General features: G+C 30.7%; 2 protein-coding genes across 3 annotated transcripts in view; one reads left to right on the forward strand and one right to left on the reverse strand.

Moving 5' to 3' along the window:
• Positions 1-20,885, reverse strand: part of LOC126774681 (hemicentin-2-like) — a 319,165-nt gene that overhangs the window by 211,830 nt on the left and 86,450 nt on the right. The gene's annotated exons all lie outside the window — the stretch shown is intronic.
• Positions 1-20,885, forward strand: part of LOC126774674 (organic cation transporter 1-like) — a 32,449-nt gene that overhangs the window by 6,795 nt on the left and 4,769 nt on the right. The window contains exons 2-7 of the mRNA XM_050496208.1: positions 3,199-3,429; positions 3,705-3,867; positions 6,796-6,980; positions 7,570-7,754; positions 17,523-17,704; positions 19,379-19,535. Coding sequence (XP_050352165.1) covers positions 3,199-3,429; positions 3,705-3,867; positions 6,796-6,980; positions 7,570-7,754; positions 17,523-17,704; positions 19,379-19,535 — 1,103 coding nt within the window. The remainder of the gene's footprint in view (positions 1-3,198; positions 3,430-3,704; positions 3,868-6,795; positions 6,981-7,569; positions 7,755-17,522; positions 17,705-19,378; positions 19,536-20,885) is intronic.

Raw genomic sequence — 20,885 nt, forward strand, 5'->3', positions numbered from 1 at the left:
ACTAATATATTAGCTATTGACTGCCTCTTTTGTCTGGTAACTAGTGTAATAGTATTTCATGGATAACTTCATATATATAATATTTATTGCTATGCTAAATATTATATTTATTGTTATCCATACAATGTATAGCTTTCAATCAATCAATCGATTTTGGTAGCGTAAAATCCTAATCCTGCATGATTTAATCTGATCCTGATGCTTATGTATGTGATTATACATCTTCTTCGCATGATAAAATGATAATCTTCGCATGAGGAGACTTGCAAAAAAATTTGATTCGTCATTTAATAAGAACAAATACAATATGTAGCTGGTTCGTACTATTGATTCTAACGATAAGAACAAGCAAGAACTTCAGTAATCACTCTTTTTATAATCTCTAATTAATGTATAGATTAGTACATCTTATAATTACATTTTGTATAAATAAGTTGGTGAAAATGCGTTGGTGTTATAATAATAACCTATTAGCACAGAAAATTCCTTCCTCATAATTATATACTCAATAAAATTTCAATATAAATTTTTGCTACATAATAATTACTATATTTAATATTATCACTTAACTCTTAGTCAAAACATATCAATATGCATTCTTATAAATAATTCAATTTATTTAAATATTGACTTGTATTTAATGAAATTATTGATCAACATTTTTTTATCACAATATCATATCTAATTCATAATCATATGTCAGATATGGTACTTTGTCAAAGACATCATTTTTAAATTCTTCTTCTTTCTTTAAATGGGATTTAATGTAAAAAGCGTACCAAGAATCATCATCAGGCTTTTGTGTATAAAGTTCACGTTCACATAATTTACGCCAAGTGTGATCGTCTCGTACAATTCCATTAATTCTCTTAGAAGCTTCGCTTGCATTTAAAATATCTCTTACAGGTAATTTCATTAAAATATCAATAATTACATTTTCCGGAAGACAACATATATTATTGCAAATGTAATTGTGATAGCTACGAATTGTGTTTGTTACTGGTGTTATAATATGATCCTTGACAAGAAAAATCACCTCGTTCAGTTCTGATAAAGTAGGCGATCCAAACTTTTCTTCTGTTATATACTTATCTATTGATAGTCCAAGTGAAAATACATCGCAATTTACTTCTGTTACAAGAGTATTAACTAACAATACATTTCCTAATGGAGTTGCTATTATTTTAACTGGTGTTTCATCAAAATCATCTAAAACAAATTTAGCTTCGTAAACATCTTCATCTTTGAATGATGTGATGTAATCTACTAAATTCGTGACGTATTGTTTTTCCTTAAGGAGACGAAACTTATTTTCCTTCATTAAAATAAGCAATAGAGCAAAGAACAGATCCCGTTTCAAACGGTCCGGTTTGATTAACGTTTCTATCAAAGTGTTCACAGTCTGGTGGAATTGAGGCGATATTCTTTCGTCTAAATCCCATTGTGTGCTTAGCGGGTCCATTATATCTCGAAAATCGATATCCAATTTTGTTAATTCAAAACTGATTTGCCAACCTTAATAGCCTTACTAGCGATTTTAAATGACATTTTAGACAATCTATTTCACCTTACAAAAAAGGTTATATTCACAATACAATCAAAAAATATACTTTTGATGGAATTAAACTAATGTAAGTTAAAAGGGTTTAAAAACACATTTGTAATGGTAACAATACTATTTTTATAATAAAATCATTACCACTAATTTTAATGAACCACGAGCATGTGTATAAAATATTCTTTTATAATTTATCCTTTTACAACTTTACAAGTTTTAATAGTCATATTTTTAATAGTACTAATAAATCATAAAACTAGCTGAACAGATAGGCTTTGTAAAATGTGTGCTATTAATGTAATAATTACTATTACACTAATTAGATTATGTAAATTTAAATTGAAATAGCTACTGTTTAATTAGCATATCTTATCTCAAATACAACAGTAAATGAGAATTTACACATAAAATATATCTACTGATAAATATGATAAAATGAATCATAAAATTATGATATGTCAAGTAAATTATGTAATTTCCTAATTTTTTGACGCCAACATAATACAAGAAAATCAAGCTTGTTTGAATATAAATGAAAGTGTAACTACATGATGTGTACTCGACATCTTAAATCATGTACTTGACGGCGTCAAAAAATTATTATATTTCTTCTAGTGCTATTTTCTATGGGCAAAATTTTTTTACGCCTGCCTTCCTAAAATTAAAAATCCATCTATAACTGTCTAATAAACAAAACGTCATTTTTGATAGATTACTTTTGTTTCGTGTCATTTAAATTTTTGTTCTTTCCTTATTGAAGTAAATTTGTTTTAAAGAATATCAGCAATGTGACTCGTGTGCTTTTGACTTGGTGAGGAGTAGCAGAGAAAATTGAATAAATGTAGCCAATAATTGTTAATATAATACCTTCTGCAACCAAAAAACTCAATACATTTCACATTAGTGTCAACTTTTGTCTTGTTTTTGTTTTGTTTTGTTTTTGTGTTTGTTGGTAGGCTTTGTTTACATTTATCTTAGTTGTTGTACGTGCGTAGGAAACCATTTTAAGCTATCATGAAATAGAGTTCCAATGAAATTCCATTTTCCATGTTTGTTATTTACCAATAAATGCTTTGATGACTCGAAAAAAATGTAGTAAATATAATATAGTAACCAGAAATACAATTGTTCTAAAAAATACGCTTGTTCCAATTTTGTGGATCATTTAATAAAATGTGAAATAGATAGCAAAAAATGTTTATATGCAGAACCAAAATTATGATATGTTATTGTTTTTTTTTGTTTAATAATTTAGACACTGGTCAATACTAAAATTTAATACTTAATATATTTTCAATACTCTCTCATTGTATTCACAAAAGATCACAATTAAAAAACATTTTAACAAACCATCAACCCTTTCCTCTTTTCTCATATCCTCACCTCACCCCAACTCACTGCAACACTCCACTGCACTCTGATCTCTTTTCTGTACCTCGTATAATTACTATTACAGTGACAATGCTCCGCCAGTTATGGGATCTAAGATAACATCCCTTGTCTCTGTAATTACAGTGTCTCTCACCCAGCAACCCATAACAGCAATATAAGATGAAATCAATATAGGTTGAAATTCCTAAGTGATTTTGGCAAAAAATGTTTATTCCGTAACCAACATATTAAATATTGTCATTTTTCAGGTAACGATGGCCTCAATACAACTACAAAGAGGACGATGCAGGAATATGATACAGCACTCAAAGCATGCGGCTTTGGCTTATTTCATATACGACTTTTATGCACTTCCTTTGTTGGTATGGCATCTGGTATTGTGATAACGAATACAGCACCCTATATATTACCGATAGCTGAATGCGATCTCAACATGAATCTTCTACAGAAAGGATTATTGAACGCCATGCCCTATTCCGGTAAGTTCAAATCTTTCAAAAATAGACGAAAATATGAATGAGAGTAGCTGGTTTTTTATCCTCGAAATAATTTTCAATTTTTGTTGCGTAACTATTTTTAAATCTGTGTGAAAATTATTGGATGTTTGAAAATATATTTCAATTTCAGTACGAAGGATATTAATACAATTATATATATGTATAGTTTAATTTTTTTGGTAATATAGTTCCGTGTCTCCGCTTAAGGAAAACAATCTAATAAATTCTATTAAATTATAAAAATCGTTTGTTTGCAGGTATGATAGTAATATCAGTGATCGCTGGATTTCTAACCGACACATTTGGACGGAAAATATTCCTGGTACTTGGATATGGTGGTTTATTTCTTTGCACATTTACAAGTGGATTGAGTCAAAGTTATTTGGTGCTTGTCATCGCTAAATTTTGCGAAGGAATTTTGTAAGTCTAATTAATTTACTTAAAATTCTAGAAATATTCGTCGCTATTGAGTTTGTTTACCAATTAACATCTCACCAGCATTTGCAATTGCAAAAAAATGAGATGTTAAAATATTCTTAGATGACAAATATCATTTATTTCGCTTAGGATAAAATAAATGACAAACTATAATTCTTATAATATCCGTATGTATCCAGTATTTCAATAGCAATACAGTACATTCATCATATGTATATATACAATAATATTGATTATTTTGATAGAAACAGTGATGTTGTATAGACACGAGGAATAAAAAATAACTTGCAATACCTAGTTTCCATCTCTGCAAAGTTCATTTCGCGTCTATAATTAAATTTTAGCATTGTCTAAAAATTAATTTAACCGTCATATTAAAAAAATACTTATAAAAATACTAATAAAGGGGTATTACTTAATAAGATTATACATAGACGATAATAAAACGTGAAGTGATGTTGAGTATGTGTTGATTTTCGTGCAAGATAAAATAATATTCAAATTATTTATTTAAAAGTCGGCAGTGCTATATATATTCTGATTTTCACAATATAAATGCGATACAGCGAGTGGTTGGCCGATAATTATACAATGATTACCTAACATGAATTATTTCGAACTATATAAATAAAAAAACAACTAAATAAAAAACTTGCATGTACAAAATTGGATGAGTTATCACACAAATCAAACACATCAAACCCAGTAATATGTAAGTTTAACATTTGTAAGGAATGAGTTCTTCAATAGACTTGATTAGTTAAGAAGAATTTCTATGCGAAAAATCAAATGAGTTAAAGTGGATAAATTTATATTAAAATGGCAAAAATAAAAGAATATTGTATACGAATTAATTCGAACATATTTAGCACTTATAATTCGTTCCATAAATAAAAAATATTATTTTATTCGACTTATATTAAGAGATAGTTATGGCATTTAAATTTTTTAAATTTATCACAATTTGCATAGTAGTACACGCTTTGCTAGTACGCCCAGTACACGTAGGGATGAATCAGACTAAATATCCGTTTGTCTATAAGCATCATGGTAAAACGAAGAAGATGTAAATGGTAATTTCATCTAGTAACATACCAATCAGAATATTCTAGAGTACAATAGTTACAATTATAAGCAAACTTGTCGATGGGAAAACTCAGCCGATGTATACACCGCATAATCTAGCCGCGGTTACCATTGTACGTACACACGCTTAGTCTGTAGAACGTTTTCACGGCAGCACGGCAAGACAAATCCACATAACCTAACCTCGATCTCTTGTCATACAATTAAGGTACAGCCAGATCATTTTAAGTATCTCCCTTTAAGGTCCCAAAACACCTCCTTAGTACCTACTAAGGAGGTGTTATGATGATATAATGAGGTGTCAATCACCTGATTGAGGTTGTCACCGCTGGTCATACACATTGTTACTGTTTATTAAATTTGTTGGTTTTTTAGTTCAAAGAATAATCATTATTATTAACCGAGGTGATTCAGCAATTATGTTTATATATTTGAATGTAATACATACCGTTTATTATACACTCAGTTATAGTAACATGTTATGCAAATATAATAATATATTTAACCCGTAATATAGTTTATCGTGATGTCTATTTTCTACATCTACTAAATAACAGAATCAAATGAACAAATATATAACTCCAAAAATTATTGTTTAAAGAAAAAGCGATAGAGATAAATAAATATAGAAATATATTTATTGTATTATAAGCCCTAAATATAAAAGACATTGTACAAATTTCATATTTTGTTTAAACGGCTTGAAGTATACTGTTACAACTAAACGCAGTGCTTTGCTTAAAATTGTATTTGCATCGAGCGAGACCTGTTTAAGATGAAGCAGCTTTAAAACATGAATTGGTATTTACCTTTGCAATATGATTTTATTAGGTTGGTGGTATAATTTATTGCTTCTCCTAGCTTATGAGGATTGCATGTCCATGGCCAATAATATCTCTTGTTTTTTGTTAAGGAATTCTCATTAACATCTCCAAGCTAGAAACTTGGCTGTGTCACAATCTTGTTTCTTTGAAAAAATGTTTAGCCTAGTACCATCTTATCTCTTGTTAGACGGATTGCCGACCCAAGTGACTATGAAAGTTAAGGAATCGAGAATGCAACTGTATTAGCGCACGCTCTTCTCACATATGGCTAGTTTTTGAAGTTAAACTCAAATTCAAATTTGAGTTCAACTTCATTTCAAAAAAAAAAAATAATGAGAAAATTTCGGTCTGAGGAATTAATATTATCTAACTAATGAAAGTCATGAAATGTTCCACTGCTACTGTCAATTTTCACCATACTTTATTCGAGTAAACTCCAGTCAGTTAAACTCCAAGCCAATTAGTTTTACAAAACTACCGGAGATTCGAAATATTAACAATACTGCACAGTATTTGCATCTTGCAAACTAACTGCACACTTGCATACGTATGCTAACTGCACGTTTTTATGATCTATATAATTAATATTTTATTGAGTAACGAATAGAAATTCTTAGCTTCGCAATTCGGAAATTATATGACGGTATTATTTCCACTTCTTTAAGATACATTAAAGTGTTTTTCACTTTTTTTATTAAATGCAATATGAATTAAGGCTGCATTCCCGTTGTTGGTGTATATTAAGTTTAGACATTAATGTTTTCTTCCAGTTTGAAGGGTAAGTGAACCAGTGTAATTAAAGGCACAAGGAATATAATATTTTCGTTGCCAAGGTTGGTTACATTGATCATGTAAGGAATGGTTAATATTTCTTACATCGCCAATGTCCATGGGCGGTGGTGACCACTTAACATCAGGTGGCCTATTGGTCCGTTCACCTACCTACATTTTCCACTAATATAAGCACCTTAAGTTACATAATAAAAATAATTGTTTCCAGATTTGCCATATCTTTCACGTCATTATTGGCATTAACTTCAGAACTTTGTCACAACGGAATAAGAGATCGGATAATGTTATTGCAGTCGTCGTTCGCTGCGATAGCTCAAATTATCGTAGCTCTCGTATCCTGGGCTATATTACCGAATAATTGGAAGAGTACGTCTTTTTTCAACGGGATGATTGGTAAGTTATAGTCACGCTATGAAGAGTTAAAATAAAAAAGTCACAGTACTTTTACATTATTGTTACGAGCTTGGCTTTTATGAAGTAATTATAAATCGAATCATTTCAATGAATTTAAAAGTTGCAAAATGATATTCCTGCCTATAGTGTAAACAAAAATTATACTCAGTTTTGTTCACCAGTTTTTTCAAAATTTCTACACATTTGTGACGATTTATTTTATATTACTGAATCTATTGCTTTAAATAAATTAGTGATATTTGGTTATATAACTAGCTACGTATTGGTGCTACGCAATTTTGATACATGTATCCTTTAAATGTTATTTTCATTAAAGTCCAATGTCGCATATTACTTCATGATCGCTCTCTGCAGTAACTTTCAATTTTGCTTTTAAAGATTAGCTATACAAAAATAAAATAAAAGATTTTCAATTTGACTCTTTGATAATACATTTATTATGGATCTTCACTTATTTATTAACCAATTTTGTGATACTTTTTGCTTCAAGATATTTTATTTTTAATTTAATTACTATAAGATATTGTTAAGTTTTTATGTAACGCTTAAATTAGGATTTGTATTACAGTGCTGAATACATGGAACTACTATCTCTTGATCATGTCTCTATTTCCAATATCCGCGTGCATCATGTATTCATTCCTGCCAGAAAGTCCAAAGTACTGTATAACTCAGAAACGATACGATGAAGCGAGAGAAACACTTATTAAAATATATAAACAAAATATAAGGAAACCTGTCGATGATTATCCGGTACGTACTATCCTTATATAATCTAATAAGTATTTACAAAAACTGCTACCAGTACTGGGAATACGTTGAATTCCCTGGAATGCTAATGCATTCAATCCTAATGCATTACTGGAATGCTAATACATGCAGGAGGAGTAAAGATGAATAAACAACTTTGAACTTTAATTTAAATGATGTAATTGGTCGAGATTTTGAATGTTCTATGGATTCCGTGAATCTTTTTAAATGTATCGTAATTTTGGTTTTTAAATCAAAATGGATATAAGCAAGTCAAATAGTGTTGTATAATTCCTCGAAATTTGTTTATAGTGCATATAATTTAAGGTTTGTTTATCTTTACGCCGTATTCGATTGGAATGATGTACAATATAAGTGTTGTAATACTATACTAATAATATAAAGAAGTAAAGTTTGTGAGGTTGTAGGGGCTAATCTCTGGATCTACTAAACCGATTGTGAAAACTCTTTTACCAATAGAAAGCCACATAATTTGTGAGTGTCATAGGCTATATATTAACCCGAAAATTAAAAGACTTTTTCGAGGTAGTGGAATTTGCATAGTCGGAGAAAAAACGGTCGATCGAAAACGTTTCTTACGAACGCTGCCTTAACGATGAGAGATATATGATTGAGTTCTAAAAAAAAGAGTATGATAACGCCTACAAAAAACTTAGCGACAGTATATGTCTTACTTTAATATTAAGTCACAAAAAGTTGTTTTTTATATTAAAAAATAATTTAAAGCGTTAGGTCATGTTTATTGGTCATATTATAAAAAATCATGAATTATTATCAAAATAAGTAAAATTATAACTTCCATTTTACTGCTTATAATTTGGACGAATGGTTTAAAGAGGTAATACGACATAGGTATAGAACCGTAACCGTATCGTAATCTATCGAGTGATATTTCTATTAGACGTTTTTTTTTATATACATCAATCTATTTAAAAATAAATAACTTTATTACCAAGAAAATTCTATTTTGATAAAATTAATTTTTACAGTTTGTTTATGGTTGCATAGTTTAAGAGATAATTTAAAATATCAAATACGCGAGACAAATTTATTAATGTTCGGCCAATCGATTAAAAGTAAAAATGTTTACCGACCATCGAAGTGGGCACGGGTCAGCTAGTTAATGATAAATGTATTTGTATCTATTATATTATTTTGTCCGTGTTTACCTAATCATAATCAAAATATACTTTATTCAAATGCCCTTATATGTCTTACGAGCACTTTTAAGAATTACTTACTATTATTACTAAAGTAATGCAGTTTATTTTTTAATCAACAAAATAAATACAGAGTTATAAAATATATAATATAAACATATGAATAAAAGTGTATTATAGATGTCATAAGATGACAAGAACAAGAAACTTTCTGACAAAATATGCTCACGGAGACGAGTCTTGAAAGTAAATTTAGAGGTAGCTTTTCTAATATGTTAAGGTACTTTGTCCCATAATCGGACAGCTTAAAAGGAGTAAGAATTCAAACGAAACCAGAATTTACTGTTAGTTTGGAATGTATCTTCTACTGTAGCTATGGATTTCTTAATAGAAAAACCCAGTAACCTTTTCAATTCCCAACCCGGGGTTAGAACCAAGAAACTGGGGCTTAGTGGCCTTATTAGCTAGCCACGAGACCAACGCGGCCGTCAATAAACATGTTATTTCGAACTACATAAATAAGACATATTTGTTATTAATTAACTACTATAAATAATAAAATTGATTGGTCTATTGGTATGGGGAATTGACTTGATAGGTAATTTTATTTCATGAATTTCAACATCATAAAAAAGTTTTAAATATATAAACAATTTTTAATTAATAATATAAAATATTAATTTCTTTCCCAATTACGGTGGAGCGAACAAGATGTGATTTTAACAGTCTATGTATATATTCATCTGTTATCGTGTAACTCTTAAATGAGGTTCCTTTCGCTTGTTCTGAGTCCTAAAGTTATAATTTTAAATTCAATATGGCGGATATGACTTTTTATAATGCGCCATAATAAATTCATACAAATTTATCGAACGTGCTACCCATAATGTTTTTAATTCAAAAAATTTATATATGTATTATTTACTTAACTGTAATAATGTTTCGTAATAAAACGCAGATTGGTTTTAATTTTTAAAAGTTATCAAAGATAACAGGTAATTTTTATATACACATTTATACCTTTTGTTACATAAAAACATCGTCTATATCTACACTTCTAAATACCAATATTATAAAAAAGAAGTTTTAATTTTTTGTATGTTTGTTTATAATGGATAAATTCAAAAACTATTTTGAAATTTATCGCAATAATATTACCTAAGGTATGCATTTTCCTACTACAAAAGTCATTGGCGTAAAAAAGATAATTGTTCAACCTGAACGTAGTCGGACCGCTAATATATAAAGCAAAATTTGCTTACAAAGAAAGTCAAACAATTCAAATTTACCTCGAAAATGTTACTCCAATGTTCAGTAATATATTCTTCGAGCTATAAATTATTTCCTTCTAATATTTTCATGGGAACGAACGAGCCAAATGGGTCGAGAAAATTCGTTTTAGTTGCACTCACAATTATGCAATCAAAGGTGCTATTGGACGGCGGCCAACGGAACGGCACTAGTGTTAGGAACCACAAGATTGACGATGAAATGCGTCAAGATAAATATTTGTATTTGAATCACATATCAGGTTTCCAAAATCTATTCTATTTTGAGTTTCTTTTGGAATTAAATTTATTTTTAAGCGACGCATAGCGTCATTTCACAATAGAAGCATCCTGATGTAAGTTTAAAAAAAAAAACTTTTATTTTTACCCTCTGACCACTCTTTCTACTTCTTATGCAATTGATCGATATGTTATATATTATAAGAATACATAGTTGTAATCGCTTATGTTTGATATTAATCGACTTCGATACTGCCCGACAAATCAATATAAAAATGGGCACATAAATGTTTTTTTATGAAGAAGGTTTTTATACTATATGCTTTGTTGTAATACACCGATTCACCGATCGTCGTGACATTTGATATTTTATTACAAATAGTATAAATAATATAATAATAACTTAGGAAATTTATCACACACGGCCATCTGATCCCATATTAAGCTTGTACAGAGCTTGTTCTATGGAAACCAGACAACTGATATACTACATATACTATTTTTCTTTTGTAAATACATACTTATATAGATAATTACACACAGACTCAGGACAAACAGACATGTTCATGCACACAAATATCTGTCCTGGGTGGGAATCGAACCCACAACCTTCGGCGTGGAAGGCAAGCATCCACCAACCACGCCAACCGGCTCGTCAAAGCGAAATTCGAAACTGAGTTGGTTAGTTTCGCTTTCATGTCTTAACTACTCTACCGATCATCATGAAGTTTTACATAAATATTGTCAGGGAAAAGTAAAGGACCTATGTCCTGCTTCACACGCAAACAATACAAGCCTGCACACAGGCGAGACGTAACGTCTGTTAAGTTTTGGTAGTAACAAAGAATATATTTTTGAAGTCTAAAATGTAAACCGGTTTTTGGTTACGTTACGTTGAAGAGTAAATATTTTTTGTCTAGATAGGAAGTTAACTGTCGGTGTTTGCCAGTAATTGTATATAAATATCAATAACTTATCATTACAGATATTATACGAAAACTAATTATATATTGCATCTGGATATTATGTTGAGTAATAAAGTTAAATGCATAAAAGCAAAGAAACTCTTTTCAGTGAAATCTGCATTAAATTTAAAAACTTAATGCTTTATTAATTTTAATTCTTTTAAAAATGGAATATATAAAAGAATTCCAACGATACGAACGACAAGGTTTTCAGACATTGTTTTCACTGTTAAAAGCCTTATTCAATATTCACTCCCGCCTGTTTTATGGAAACTGGCGGTAATCATTGAGATAACTATATGCTACAAGTATAATATAGGAAAAAGCATCCTATATTATATTCAAGATGGATGTTTACGCGCGGTACACAATGCTTAAAGACTAACTTAAAATGCAAGTTATAAAAATATAGTACATTTTTTTGCTTAAAATCTAACGTTATATAAAACCTTACATTTGAAAAATTATATTTTATTTCTAATTCTTCCTTTTCTCTGACAGTGTCTCTGACAGTCTGACTAATTAATTAGAATTGTTTAGGTTATTAAAGTTTTGTTTACATTGGTTGAAATATGACAATAGTTGTTGCGGTTGATTGAAAAAAATATTCCGACTGGGAGCTCCGGGAGTTACGTTTTAATTAGACCATCATTTTATCCGTGCGAAGTTTGGACGGGTAGCTAGTTAGAAGATAAATCAATCATATTATAAGCTCTACACAGATCAGTAGATATCCTCCAACATAGTGATATTACCGCATATGCGGGATTATTAGTGATTATGTTATACAATATAATGTTATGAGCGTTACTAATCCCGATAAAGCATTATTTAATCAAAATCCCATATGATGACGCAACAGCGGATCGAAGTCAAATTAAATAATTAGTCAACATAAGTTTGAAAACCGGTGGTAGGGTTTTGCGCAAAACGTAAAATACGTGGAATTTAATTGATGATCACGGGTTCAGATAGGTAAACAGCGCTGACTTTTCATGTTGATCATTTGTGTTTATTATACCCTGATTGTCAGTAAAGGCAATCGTGAGAAAACCCGCTTGGATGAAATTCTGCTTCATCTTATGAAACGAACAACACTGGAGAAATTTAGTAGAATATTCCTTTTGCCTTCGAAAAGGCGACTCTTTAATAGGATTTCATGTATAAAGATACTGTAACCACTATATCGTTTAAGTTTATTTAATTCCAACTTTATTTTATTAGTGGATTGTGACGTGATTTATACGTCGCGTGAAGTGATGCAATCAAAACGAACGCCCCTTCCACTGTCACGTACAGATTAATTAACGATATGAAGTATTGGAAAGGACAGCCCTTGTATTTGTTTTTCTTTCTTGTAGTGGAATACAACAATATATTTAAATTTCATACTGTGTCATAATCTATTTGACATTAGACAATGATAGTTTCAGTGATATGATACTTCGATTATAATAAATCTTTTCATCCCAGCTTCCCACAGGTAGAATAATGGTCTACCTTTATATTATAATACTTTTTTTTATATTTGACGGGCCGGTTGGCGTGGTTGGTAGATACTTGCCTTTCACGCCGAAGGTTGTGGATTCGATTCCCACCCAGGACAGACATTTGTGTGTATGAACATGTATGTTTGTCCTGGGTCTGGGTGTAATTATCTATATAAGTATGTATTTACAAAAGAAAAGTATTATATGTAGTATATCGGTTGTCTGGTTTCCATCAGCACAAGCTTTGTACAAGCTTAATTTGGGATCAGATGGCCGTGTGTGAAAAATGTCCCAGGATATTATTATTATTATTATTATTATAGAATAGGAAGGCGGACGAGGGCCACTTGATGGTAAGTGGACACCAACGCCCATAGACATTGGCATTGTAAGAAATATTAATCATCGCTTAAATCACCAATGCGCCACCAACCTTGGGAACTAAGACGTTATGTCCCTTGTGCCTGTGATTACACTGGCTCACTCACCCTTCAAACCGGAACACAACAATACCAAGTACTGCTGTTTTGCGGTAGAATATCTGATGAGTGGGTGGTAACTACCCAGACGAGCTTGCACAAAGCTCTACCACCAGTAATATGGTTTTAACTTTAAACATTAAACTAAACATTATGGTGTTAAACTTTATTAGTTCACACTGCATACTCCAGTACAGCTCCTTGTCGGAATGATTTTTTCCGACATCTTCAAAAATCCTCGTCGCATTTCAGTCAATTTACACCAAACCGTAATGAATTATACATCTACCATCCCCATGAATCACTACGTCCATCGGTGAAAATAGTATCCAAATCCATTCGGTAGCTTATTAGTTTATCGCATTCAGACAGTCAGGGAAACGCGGCGGAGGGTCATTGTTTAAAAAAAATGTACTGATACTGGCCCCAAAGAGGTGTATACTTACTTATATATACTTTGTTATATCCATTTAAAATAATTTGTTAACACGTAAAATGGTGTTTTAAAAAGTTTTTTAACAACAAATATTTAATTTAACATTTAAAGTAATTGGCGTTCGTTTTTCGTTAATTTTGCTGTTAGATATAAAATCCGATCTAGATTAGATTAGAAAAGAGCTAGAACACCTACTTGAATAGTATAATTTTCAACTTTATTGGACATAAATTGTAAATATTAGATCATACACCTGCCTACTCTGATAAATTTGGAACTCACTCAGTGTTTTTTCTCTATCATTAATTTATATAGTATTTACACACATAAAGTCCAAACTATTTTTAAATGATATAAATACTTTATTACTTTACATAATATTAGATTAATATAATTTTCACTAAAGCGGTATACAATATACGTCGAAATCAAAATCGATGATGAAGAAGTCACTTCAATTTCATTTTAGTTTTGACATATTTTTTTATTCATATTACTCTAATATATAACCAAAGTTTCCTTGTACGTATTCCCTATTTGATTGTAATTCACATTCATAATTCAACAAATTGTGTCTTTGATCGTCCGCAACGAGCACGCTACGTAAATCTTTAATCCCCTTGTATTTGTAACATTCTGACAGGTTGCTTACCTTCGAATATTAAAAAGTAAGAAATAATGTTGCGCGTGTATCCTTTGTTTACAGTCAGAGTACAAGGAATAACTATTAAGTCACGGTCGAAAACGCGTGTTAGATTGACGATGGTAACTTTACGGTCTTTGCATTAAAACGCGAAAAATTACGTTTGCGTAAATAAAAAATACGGAACAGCCGACGATCCATACGAATAGTTTACGTAAAGACTTTTTTTTTAAGTATATTTTATACAAATTAGCAAGCTTTTTAAACCATGACTAGCATTGATTTGTAAGATAAGGATTCGACCGCGAAAACTGACAGCTCAGAAGTTAGTTTTAAAATTATTTTTTTTTATTTTTACATTTATAAATGATAGATCACCGCTTTATCGATAATGTAATATTGTTTATTCCGTAATGTACTGTAATGTTGGCTATCTATGATATTATTTTTATACAATAAATTGTAAAGAAATAAATGCTGTTTGAAAAATGACGATTACTAAACCCATGGTATACCTGCTGAGAAATTGCTAGGTGGTTTATAGCAGATTAGAATACTACAGATCAACGAAGGCATTTTTTGTTACTGTACTCAAAAATATAGCATCTAGGTGTGGGATCGAATCAGCCAGCTAAAGCTTTACCATTAGTAGGAGTGGTAGTTACCAAAGTGTCAGTATTAGAAAGTCGTCTTCCAAAATCTATTCCAATGTGATTTACATACAGCCCAAAGAAATGGAATAGAATATTTTTTATATGTTTATAATTAACAAAGACTATATTTATAAGGAAACTTGGAAAGTTGTTATGAGTTTATAATTACTTTTAGATGACGAAGATGACGATGATGACGAATTTTAAAATAATATATTAAACCAATTACTCTAATAACTCAACATAACGCATTAAAGTAATCTGGTTAAACACTCGTGGTAGATTTTAGAATTTTGTATAAAATAAAAGCTTTTTAATATAAATATTTCATTCTATTTTACAGTAACATGGTTTTAACGGTGGGCGGTAACTACCCTAAATATTTAATGTTACTGAATGAATGAAGCCTATACGTAGTATTTTATTTATAAAACACCTTGTTGGTCAAGTCTTATAAAGCTGTAGATTCTGAAGTTTTGGCTTCGTAATCTAGTTACAACCAAATTATAGTATTTCTCTGAGTTGCTCAATAGTAATATATAATAATATTTGTGACCTGTTTCATTCTAGGCACATTATCCCAGTGGTAAGAACGCGTGAATCTTAACCGATGATCGTGGGTTCAAACCCGGGCAAGCACCACTGAATTTTAATGTGCTTAATTTGTGATTATAATTCATATCGTGAAGGAAAATTGCTCTGAAATTCATGTGTATTCCTTGTGTATTATATGCCACATGTGTATTTCACCAACCCGCATTGGAGCAGCGTGGTGGAATAAGCTCCAAATTTCTCCTCAAAAAGGGGAGAGGAAGTCTTAGCCCAGCTGTGGGACATTCACAGGCTGTTACTGTTACACTATCAGCGTGCCAATCTTGGGAATAAAGATGCTAATATGTCCCTTGTGCTCTCAATATATAAATATTAAAAAAATACAGTAGCTATCCAGCAAATAATCATTTTTCCTTTCTGAAAATAAGATGGATACACAAATGAAAGATACACAAATGAAAATTCAGTGCGAGTTGCTCGAGTTTTGAATTTTAAATTAAGAATCTCGTCTTTCTTACCACTAAGGGAATATGTCATAGATATTCGATATGACGCTGGTGATGACATTAACGAAAAAGGAAATGACTGATGAATGAACGGGAATGACCAACTGTTTATTTTTAAATCAATCGGTTCGACATTGTTTACACGTATATTTCGACAGGTGTCCATTTAAATGCCAGACAAATAACCACTTTGCTAAGCGACTTTGATACATTTCTATTGTATTGATACTCTATAGAAACTCAAGACTTTAAGTTTAAGCTTAAGTGTAGTAGAGTAAGAGTATCAAGTCGATAAACCTTTACATGGAAAGCGATTTTAACAGTCAATATACTTGCTGTCAAGCAACAAAAATCGGCGTAGGAAAATATCTGATGATTATCTACTACTTGTATTTCAACCAACCAGCATTCCATCAATGCGGTACATTTACTGGCTTTTACTTTTTCATATATAGTATAATATAGTTTGTAAAAATTAGTTCATCAATAGATATTTAATTAGTCGAATGGTTAATAAGTTAACGGAGGTAAAATGACAATGATTATAAAATAGCAAGTGTGTAATTGGCATACTATTCAGAATTCCATTCCTATATTCAATTTAAAAAAAACTTGTATACGTCAAATATGTATTCAGCCTAACACGTACACAATAAAACAACTATTTAATGTATTGTAACAGCATGTACAGCACTAACATTCGCAAACCCTTTAAGGTGGCAACATAAATTCATGCCATTCGTGTAAATATACCGCGAACATTCTGGAACGTATAAATTCTTAGAATATGGCTGCCATTGGCTGGTCATATTTATGGCTATGACGTCATAGTTGCTGATATTATCTTTCAATATATAAAATTTACCGTCTTTTTGTTTATCTTTGGCAGTCAAGGGTATGTGTTTTTAAAACGAGTGTTAAAAGTAATTTATTTCTCATCTTCTTACATAAAGTGTCATCATCACCATCTGGCTGACGTCACCCATTGACGAGCCACAGTTCTTTTTTGTCTCTTACCATGTGCTGTTCTCGTCTAATTAATCAACATTTATATATAAATGTTATCTTGTTTACCGTTAATACATAAATTTTAGTGAACATGTCTTCAAAATATTTTTCGTCATATCTTCTGCATCTCACATGACGTTGACAAATATTTTGCGCATAGTCAGAGCAGACACACTCTGCGTAATTTTTCTACATGCCATCCTCTAAGGGATATTATAGGGATATTATATTAGGATAGGGACACGCGTATTCGGAGTTCTTCATTGTTTTATAGTATAAGAAGAATTGATAATAATCTACAGTGTTTTTGAATATTTTGAGTGACTGACTTAAGCATGTTTTTTTTGCAGTTTGTAAATATGTGGAAAGATAAAAATAAATTGTCAATCGATGAAACACCAGAGCACGAATCACCGAAGAGCTTTTGTCACATGTTGTCTGTTGGTTTTCATAACGTCAAACCAATGTTCCATCGACCTTTGGGCTTATACGTGCTACTGTTTTGCACCATGAATTTTTTTATTATGAATTTGTGAGTATAATGTCATTGTCCTAATAATATTAAACGTATTATCACACAATTACACTTAAGCAGCTAGATAACTTAAAATAAATTTAGTATATAGGTTTATGAATCTCTCGAGGTGTTATTAAAAAGCGTTCTTAAAATATAGTTTCATAAGGCTTAAAGTCCCATGAACCTATGTGAAGTATATGAACGACTGTGACCACTACTTACCCGTAGCTCAGAAACGGTCGGTTACTGACTTAAATAACGAATCATTATATATAGGAACATAGAACATATATTATCAGTCTGCGTGTTACTATTCTTATTAAAGTTAGAAATGTGAATTCGAATTGCTTTTCCTGTCGCTACATTTCAACGTATCAAGCAATTATTCGCCACAGATGTATTCGTTCCAAATGCTGTTACATATTGATATAGCCTTTGTAGACTTCAGTCTAAGTACCGCTAGCAAAAATATCGAGATTGGTTATTTTTTGCATTTATAGTATTTTTTTATCAAACTTCTTTACAAAGAAATGAGATGTACTAATACTATTGCTCAGTAAATATTATAAGTAGAATATTATTTTGAATAAGAGTCATAAGAATTGAAAAATAATTGTGTCCCTTACTATTCTAATATAAATTGGATCGGTACAGATATTCTGAAAGAAGAAAATTTAAGCTCTCCCGCAGAATGATCATAAAATAACAGTACGTGATATGCGACTTAGACAATTATAATTATGATATTTGAACGACACACGTTTCAAAATAGCGTATCACCTTACGTTGTCTTTCAATATTCTATGAGTATGCTATGATTTGAGTTCTTATAGAACTGCGTATAAGCTTATAACACAAGATAGTAACTATGTATTATTGGCGATTACGTCGCAAAACTGTTATTTAGCTAAATAATCATCGTTAACTTTATTTCAATATATATATATATATTATGAGTTATATTTGTGTCAATATAGAAAAAAAAAATATCGAGGTCGGTTCAGGCTTCCTTTCGGGCGATCGTCAAACATACCATAGTAAATAAAAACTTCGTATACGAAACAATTTTATCACAATTATAGAATAGAATTTTCACAAAAATTAGAATAAAAATATATAATAATAGAAGTGCTTCTACCCAACAAGGTCTATGTAAATGCGTTACATAATTCACCTTAAATGAAAGATTAGGACAATAAGTGTTAAAAGTTCTTATATCTTTCAGACAACCTTTAATGGAATGATTTTTGAAGAAAAGGGGGCAAGTGTTATAACATTTTACTCTGTTTCATTTGTATTTTACAATAAATTTATTTTATTTTGTAGATTTTGTAGATTGGAAGGGAACGTAATATACGTAAATTAAATATTTTAAAATAATCTATATTTAAGTATGCAAAGACAAAACAATTCTGTACCTTTTTCTCCTGTGTATATTAACCGATTTACTTTTTTTTGTTTGATAGCTTTTGATGTTTTAGTTTCATATTTATCAATAAAAAGTTGAAATAAAAGTAAAATATATATACATAAACATATATATATGTATTTGAATAACTCAAATTCACATATATTATTTTCCTTAATTTTTTAGTAAAGGTTGTTGTCCTATTTCGACCGCTGGGCGAACATGTCTTACTTTTTTTTAGTGTAGCGATAAAATATCAAAGCTTACGCAAATATTTTCAGGTTCAACGTGATCAGGTTGTGGTTTCCGCAGGTGTCAACGATCGTGGAACACTATGCCGATGAAAATAATCAAGACTTATGCGTGATGTTGGATGCGTATACCCACGATTTGAGAATGAAAAGTTTTAATGCAACTCCGCATGATATATGTGTGCCTGTAAGCAGTTTTCGTATTAATGAGAAATCATTTTACTTCTATTTTATAAAAAAAATCTTGAAATACTTTAAAAGTAATGAAATTAGTTTATATATTTGTCCTATTAAACATATCACGTATAAATGCCATAGTTATAAACACTGACTATCGATGACTGCGATAGAGAGAGATGGACTGGAGTCAAATCCTTTCTAAAAAGCTATACTTAAAGCAAACAGAACTGTGTAAAAATTACTAATTACTTATAATATCAAAGGCACGTAGGTCATTAACCTATGGAATTAAAATTATAGTACAAATCATAGCACAAGAATAACATATAGTTTTAATGGACTTTGATTTTTACTTTATTTAGCTTGCGAATCTGAGGATAAGGTAATTAAAATCCGTTCATTGGTTATCAATTGGCAGTAGCCAATGATCAATATGTGGAATTGCTGTGTTCAATATGTTAGTAATATGAGAGAAAGTGCCATTCACAGAAAGTTTATATCTTAGATCTCAAAGTTGATAGTGCATAGACGTGCAATGGCCTTGCATATAGCATACGCAAGAGATTAGCCCTGGGAGTTCTGAAGTCAATATGTATGGCGTAGCAAGCAGAATGAAATTGAAAAGATCAAAGTGGGATTCCACCGACATGGTTGACCCACTAAGCTGCGGTGTTGTTTACACGTGCCCCGCGTATTTGTATGGTGACAACGTCCGACACAGAGAATATTATATCTGGAACTAAAAACCATCATAGTAGGATTTGTGTCCCACGTCATAAGTCCTATATTAATAAAAATATTATTACAAAATTAATGGAAATACAGTAGCTACTCAAAAATATCTATTTAAGTACTATTTACTAATATTATAATACGAAAGCGGTTGGTTTGTCTGTTTGTTACGTTTTCACGTTTTAAGTTATCGCTCAATCATTATGAAATTTTTGGATACGTTGTCTGGGGTTACAGTAAAGGACATAAAATACCAAACACCTCACAAACGCGGAAATTAGTATTTAAAAAAAATGAAACGAATACTAGTGGAATGCTTTTGTATCACAATAATGCAAAAAAAGTTTTGCTTAAAACATTTTGATAGTTCGGATATTTAGAAAAGTTACGCTAAAACTAACTCTAAACTAATCCTAGATCTAAACTAGTACTAAAAATGCGCCCGAAAATAGGCGAGCGCCTGAGGCACGCTCCCCGGGCTTTTTGCTTTATTATGGCCAAATAGTTTTATTTCTTTCACGTCACTGTTAATATCTATTGGCAATCAAATGGAGACTTGTCAATCAGTCTTTACTGGTACATAATATAAAAAGGAATGTTGGTTTTGTGAAATAATTTGATACAT

The sequence above is a fragment of the Nymphalis io genome, chromosome 17 (genome assembly GCF_905147045.1).
Source record: "Nymphalis io chromosome 17, ilAglIoxx1.1, whole genome shotgun sequence".
In the NCBI taxonomy this organism is placed as follows: Eukaryota; Metazoa; Arthropoda; class Insecta; order Lepidoptera; family Nymphalidae; genus Nymphalis; species Nymphalis io.